Genomic DNA, 7212 nt, shown 5'->3' on the forward strand with positions numbered 1-7212 from the left:
CCCAGGGTTCCTACAGATACCTCTGTCAGCACTGTGGATAAGGCAGGTGCTCTACTCTGTCTCCTCTACAGACGTGAGGTTGCTCTGTGCTGAGAACGCCCTCTCACTGCCCTTTGTGCTCCTGGCATAGCATAGTACAGATGTTTATTGCTCAGAGAAAGGAGGGAGGAAGTGACAGATTAGAAATAAGAATAAAGGCAGTGAGGACAGGACCAGGAATGTGCGCCTATGCAACGAGGAGGCTCAGGTCCTTGGCCGCATTTTCCACTCAGTTATGTTAGATCAGGGAGGGACCCGGACATGTCCACTTGTGTTGCTTTCTTTTTACTTCTTAGTCAGTTACATAATCTCCTTCATCTCTTTCCTTACCCATGCAGGATAAGACAGGCCTCCTCTCAGCCTAGAAGGGAGTATCAGCCGAAACCACGCATGAGCCTGGAGTTCCCCACTGGAGATGGCACTCAGCCCAACGGGGGTCTCTCCCACACTGGCACACCCAGACCTGCAGGTGAGGAGGGGCTGGGGCTGCACATCCCAGTGCATGAGCCTTGGGCAACCATTGACATTTCTCAAGAAATTTTGGGGCGTTCCAGTCCAGCGGTTTAACAAGGTCCGGTGATACAGTACTGGTGGGATGGGTTGCCGGGTAGACAGGCTGCGGTCCTTTTTGCTTTCCCCCTGGCCTTTGCTCATTTGTACTCCTTCCTTTCTCAGTAAAATGTTCTTTGTTTGAACCTTTTTCTCTGTCATCAACAAGCAACGGTCTCCTGGCTACCACATTTGCTTTGACTTTGTTTTGTGGTCGTAATCATCGTAACTCCTCAGCTAGGGGGTCTTCTGTCTCTTCCTTCCGTGACTCAGTACACACGTGAGAACGAACGCTGTCCACAGTGTGAGCCACCCAGGTCCCCAAGCACGCACCAGCAGGAGTGCCAGGAACATGTAGAGCTACATTTGTTTTGCAATTTTTTTTTTTAATTTAAAGAGAACAAAAAAATAGTAAAAATAATTAAATAGATAAATCTACAATTTAAACAAAATGATAGGAATTCAGCGGTGGTTGTCATACTGCTTATTGTTGTCTTCAAATTAGTTGTTCACATTACTAGATATAATCATGCAAAATTGGTCATAAAAGTTAAAGAAAAAAGAAAAAAAATTCAGCATTAACTGTTCTTTATAATAGACCAGTAGAAATCAGCAGTGCTATTATCCAAGGCACATACATATATCCTATAGATATATGTGTATTTTTTCCCTTCCAGCTCCTTCTTTTCTCCTTTCCCTCATTCCATTTATTCTCTCTGAGCAGTTTCTTTCCTTTTTGGGCTATTATACCTTTTAGATTATTTACTCTGTCAGGTTCTTACACTAGGGAGGCAGTGTAACATTTACACATGCAGGGCTGATTTATTAAGAGAGAAACACTAAATTACTGGAGGAGAAAGTAGGTAGAAATCCTGAAGACATCTAGGTAGGCAGAGAGTTCATGGACAAAAACCGAACTACACAGGAAAAACTTCAAATAACCAATAACTGGGATCTTACTTCACTGAAAAGTTTTTGCACATCAAAAGAAATCACCAACAGAGTAAAAGGAAACCCACAAAATGGGAAAAAAATTTAGCTGGCTGTTCCTCAGACAAAGGACTTCTATGTAAAACATATAAAGAATTATAAAGAAAATCAGGCTCCCAAAATTCAAAGACTCCCAAAATTCAGAGAATCAAAAAATGGGCATCTGGGATGAATACACATTTCTCGGATGAAGAAATGCAAATGGCAAATAAAAATTGGAAAAATATTCAGCATCAGTGGTCATTCAAGAAATGCAAGTCAAAATAACACTGAGATTCTGTTTCACCCCAGAAAGAGTGGCTGTCATCAAGAAGTCAGCCAATAACAAATGCTGGAGTGACTGTGGGGGGAGAAAAGAGCGCTTCTCCACTGTTGGTGGGAGCGTAGACTGGTACAACCACTATGGACATCAGTGTGAAAATTCCTCAGAAAACTAGGGTTGAAGGTCCCCTTTAACCTAGCTGTTTCCTTCCTGGGTATTTTTTCAAAAGAGCTGACATCATCATACCATAACAATTTATGTGCACTTCTATTTATAGCAATGTAATTTGTCATAGCTAAATCTTGGAGGCAACCCAGATGCCCACCATCTGAGGAATGGATAAAAAAGATGTGGTATTTTATACAGTGGAGCATTACTCAGCTATAAAGACAGATAAACTCAAGGCTTTTATGGGTAAATGGATGAAACTAGAGCTGGATTTCTTGAGCCCATAAGGTTATGGTGGAATACTTTTAGAAGCTTAGCGCCTGTCAGGGCTCCTCTCCCACTCGCAGCCCTCACTAGTCCCTGGTTCTGTGGTACTAAGGTTGACATAAAAGCTGAACTTTATTTTCCTTAGGAATATTGAAGCACACCTATTATTTCTGTCCCTTTACAGAGATCATATAAAAGCCTTTACTTGAGATGTTTCTAACTCTAACACTTGCTTGGTTAAGTAAGCTGGAACCTCTTTTTCCTGGATGTGGACTTTAAAAATATGCACTTTTATGCTGTTGTCCTTGTATCCTCTGAGAGCGATGCTAGAGTCTGCCAGCAAGAGGAAAATTTCATAGGGAGAGGAGCGAAGGAAGAAAGCAGGGGAGGGGCAGGCGGTGGCTGCTGTGCATTCAGGCTCCTGTGCTTCTGTGTTCTTCTCTCCCGCTCTCGCCTCCAGGTGCCCCCATGGATCAGCCCTGCTGCCGAGCGCTGTACGACTTTGAACCCGAAAATGAAGGGGAGTTGGGCTTTAAGGAGGGTGACGTCATCACACTCACTAACCAGATTGATGAGAACTGGTACGAGGGGATGCTGCACGGCCAGTCAGGCTTCTTCCCCATCAATTACGTGGAGATTCTGGTTGCCCTCCCCCATTAGGCTGGCACGCTGGCCAGCTCACCTCCGTCTGGCCCAGGTAGCTAAGTTTACCCACTGCTTTGGCAATGCTGCTCACAACACCCTCGGGTGCAGGCCGCAGTGGACCAAGTCATCCGCCCCACCCTTGTCTAGGGTTGACTTGTGCGTGCCCACTGGGGTCATGGTGATGGCCGGTATCTTCTGAGCCTGGTGGGCATGGCATGTGCTTTTAAACACCCTCGGAGACTACCAGTGGTCACAGAGCTGCCGCTTCCACAGTTCTCGGCAGGCCGCGGGCTTAGGGTATGGCCATGAGCCATGTCACAGCAAGACCATCCCACTGAAGATATTGCCTGTCACCCCGAGGCCGTACCAAGCCCTCAGGTTCTCCATCCACAGAAGAGGAAGTTCTTGCTTTCACATTGTCCCTTCCCAAACGTGAGTCAGAATTGTCAAACAAATCCTCCCTCACCAGCAGATTTCCTCTGGTCTAAGTGAGTGAGTGTCCCGATGCCAGCAGTAGAGAAGTTTTCCGTGTGGATTGAAATCATTCTTGCAACCCTTTCTTCACCCCATGTATGCCTGCTTCTGAGGTGCAGCCAGTTTTATTCCCTCCGTGCTATTAAAGCTAGAGTGAGATTCTCGTTTATTTCTAAATAAGACAGCAGTCTGCATATTATGGGATAGGCTGGAGAGAAGACATTTGCCATGCTGTGGACTGGGGAAGAGTCGTTTCCAAGTTTACATGTCTCGCTGTCCAGAAGCCGTGTACATATGTAGGCATTTCTGAAGGATAAAGGAAGGGAAACAACCATGAAATAAGTTTTATTTATGAAGTATGTTTTATGAATCTGTTTGGCACAAAGAAAGAAGGAGAAAACTCTAGTAACCTCTTTCCCCTGACTTCACAGATCAAGAGACAGTAAACACCTTTCACTTCGACCTCGTGTTCCTTGAGCATCATTTTGTGCATATTCTGCCCTCAATGAGGACCAAATAAAGATGGGTTTTGAGCTTAGCAGATTAAGGGGTGTGGCTGCTGATGCCTTCCCAGTTCAGTTGGCACTTTCTTATCTGTTCTTTCTCTCCCTCCTTCATTTTGTGTGTACAGTGCTGTGTGTAAGCTGCTCCGTGTTGGGTTTTTCCTATGTCCTGAAAGTCCTGTTAGGGATCCAGAGTTCTATTTATCTAGCTGTACAGACTCTTCGAGAGGTTTAATGTGCTGCTTCCAGTGTGCCACCTGCCGTAGTGGGTCATGTGGAGTAAAAGGCGATCTTACTGCTTAATGTATAAACTCACCATGGGAAGCATCGCTGTTTCCAATAAATACTGCTGAGAACAAAATCAAAGGCTTCGCTTCTTCACTGTGTGTCAGTTCTTTGCATCTGGCAGTGGGCAGATTTAAGCCTATTTCAGTCTCAGTTAGCTTCCGCTGCAGCCAAACCAGACGTGGATCCGAGTCCGTCTGCCTCACTGCATGTAGGGCAAGGAGCAAGGAGCAAGGAGCACGTGAGGCTGGATGCCAGCAGGGTCTCAGTGACCCCAGAAAGGAGTCCAGTTTGCGGGAGCGGAGGAGTGAGGACTTCTGGACGTTAAAGGAGGTGTCATCCATAGTGGTGTCATCAAGAGAGTGTCGTAGTAGAAGGGCAGAGTAAAGTGCGTCCCATCTACCAGTCTTTCATGCATGCACATCAAGAGATACATAGTGAAATGTCTGTTGATCAAAAACCACCATGTTTTTCTCTTGTGTGTCATTTACGTCGGAGTTGAGAGGGTTGAGAAAAGTACACAAAATACATATTTTCCAAGCTCTGAAGAGACTAAACGTGAAACACTCATCCAGATTTTCTAAGCTCACATGAGTTTAGCATACAAAATCCTATGTGTAAATTAATATAGCATGAAAAACGTTTTTGCTAACTGCACGAGGTCCAGGGTCTTACAGATGATCTCTTTGTCATTTTAAAACATCGATGATACTGTGTATGAACACAATCCCGGAGAATCTAAACTGTTGGAATTCATAAGTGAATTGAATAGGACTACTGGAAATAAGATGCATACACAAGACTTGGTTTATTTCTCTATGCTAATTAGAATAATGCAGTTTTAAATGATATTGCAGAATCATCAAAAAGTCAAACTTTCAGACAAAAATCTGGTAAGATTGTGCACGGGCTTCACATAGAAAATAATAAAACATGCTCGAGAAAAATGTCGGCCTTGGTCAGTAAAGATACAGTTCTGCTCATGGATGAGAAAAGTCAATCCCGTAAAAATACTACTTCTCCTTGGATCCACCTACTCCAAAGCTGACTGCTATTTCAGCCTGAATCTCAGGAAAACTTTTTTCTTTTTAAAAATTTACAAATTTAGTTTTCAAGCCTAATCATATAACACGTGGACGGGACGGCCAACTAGCGCAGCAGATTAAAGCGCCTGCAGGCACAGGTGCTGAGGGTTCAGTCCCCTTGCCTGTCATGTGGGCGCTGCCCCCAGGGCTTGCTGAGATAGCAGTTGGGACTGGGCGGGGTGGCGTGCGCCTGTAATCCTAGCTGTTGGGAGGCAGTAAGCAGGCAGATCATTACAAGTCCGATCTAGTAGTGAGACCCAGTAGACCCTTCCCTAAAAATACATATAACGTGGAAAGGGGAAAAGATATTTTTCTGCAAACAAAGGATTTATTTTTGTAGATAAAGTTCAAGTAATAAAGCTGGATTATTGATGTACAAATAAGGTAGATGGTCTACAGCATCATTCGTGGGCCTAGAAAGAGACGCAGAGAGAACCGTCGGAGCCAGCAAAGCACCCCTTATCTGCAGTGTGATCTGTTCATGGCAGCCGGCCTGATCTGACATCGGCCCCCTAGCGCCCGTAGGCGCCCACAGCAGCAAGACCCTGCACAGTAGGGCAGTGTCGTCGTGAGCTGGTGTCAGGCGATGCAGAGGTGCCCTGAGCCCAGATTTGAGGACAAACATTTCAGGGAGTGTTCTGCACATCATTACTGATACCAGATTTGCAACTGATGGAACCCTTATTTTTATTGAAACAATACATACACTTTTTAATAATCTTATGGAAAAGACAGGCAACTTTGTCAACCACCTGGAAGTTCAACTTACCTGAAAACTTTTTCTTCAAAGTCTAGTCGCAGAATAAACTGTATAAAGTAGAAAGGGACATGGAACCGAATTAAACTGAATTAAAATTACAAGTTCACTAGAGGAATCACCTGTTTTTTCCAATAGGTCTTCCAAGGCCTTACAGTGAAAACTCTGGGAAAATAGTGGTTTTCTCCCTAGTTTATTTTCACTGCAAAAAAAATAGAGAATGAGAATGACATGACCCAGAATGGAAACTTCCCTGGTGCTGGGCATGCTAGGCGTGCACCCTGGAACGCGCCCAGAGCTATTCTGCACGCATCCTTTAGGGCATTAGCACTACCTAACAGCTGTACTTTCCAGATAGCTTTGAGCATCCACATCATGTAGACACCGGATTTCATTATCAGATCAGGAGCTACTGCTTAGCGAGTGGACTGCCTTTAGTCCCACGTGGGAAGTTTGGAAGGAAGGACTTCATGCTGAAGAGCGAGGCCGTGGGGGCAGCATCAGGAACTCTGGTGATGGCCCACGGAGAAGAGCATCCTGCGCATTCCAAGCGCAGCTATTGAGGACCTTTTGTGAACCTTTAGGTTAAAGGAACTGTCAAAGAAAAGAGCAAAGGTATTTGTAAGGGCCACAGAATGCTAACTAAAGGTCAAGCCCCCGAGTGTCACTCAGCACAAGTACCTTAATGAGAGGGTCCTTCTATTTATGGTGGAGCTTCTTGAAGGGTTGAACAGGTAGACTTTGGAAATAAAAGGATGAAGGGTAGCATTGCATTACCACTTGTTTGCAAGCAGAGATTTTCAAGAGTTTGGGGAAAGGCCAGAGTATCCATTTCTAAAAACCTCTACCAAGAGCTAGTAAGATAGCTCAGGGAACTAAGCACCTGCTTAGGCAAGTGTAGAGACCAGGGTTCGATCCCCAGCACCACATGCCCCACCAGCCCTGCCCCCAGGCGTGCTGAGCCAGCAACCGAGTCTGGACATGGTGGCGCACACCTGTAATCCCAGCGCTGGGGAGGCCGAAAATGGATCACTATGAATCCAAGCTGAGACTGTGCCAAATACATTAAAAGTAAAAAAAACAAACCCTCTACCAGAGATTCTTATTCCCATCTCTTAAGAGCACACCTGCCTCCATTAGGACTTGGAGATGAGAGACTGGGGAAGCACCAGGGCAGTAGGGGTGAGC

At 45.1% G+C, this 7212-nt stretch overlaps 1 protein-coding gene across 1 annotated transcript in view; it reads left to right on the top strand.

Annotated features, from left to right (window-relative positions):
• The window catches only part of Sh3gl2 (SH3 domain containing GRB2 like 2, endophilin A1), a 64658-nt gene extending 60413 nt beyond the window's left edge, over positions 1–4245 (top strand). Inside the window, exons 8-9 of the mRNA XM_004631724.3 lie at positions 378–508; positions 2736–4245. Coding sequence (XP_004631781.1) covers positions 378–508; positions 2736–2935 — 331 coding nt within the window. The 3' untranslated portion in view covers positions 2936–4245. The remainder of the gene's footprint in view (positions 1–377; positions 509–2735) is intronic.
• Positions 4246–7212: the final 2967 nt, after the last annotated feature.

This window comes from Octodon degus, unplaced genomic scaffold (genome assembly GCF_000260255.1).
Source record: "Octodon degus isolate 3935 unplaced genomic scaffold, OctDeg1.0 scaffold00044, whole genome shotgun sequence".
Taxonomy (NCBI): domain Eukaryota; kingdom Metazoa; phylum Chordata; class Mammalia; order Rodentia; family Octodontidae; genus Octodon; species Octodon degus.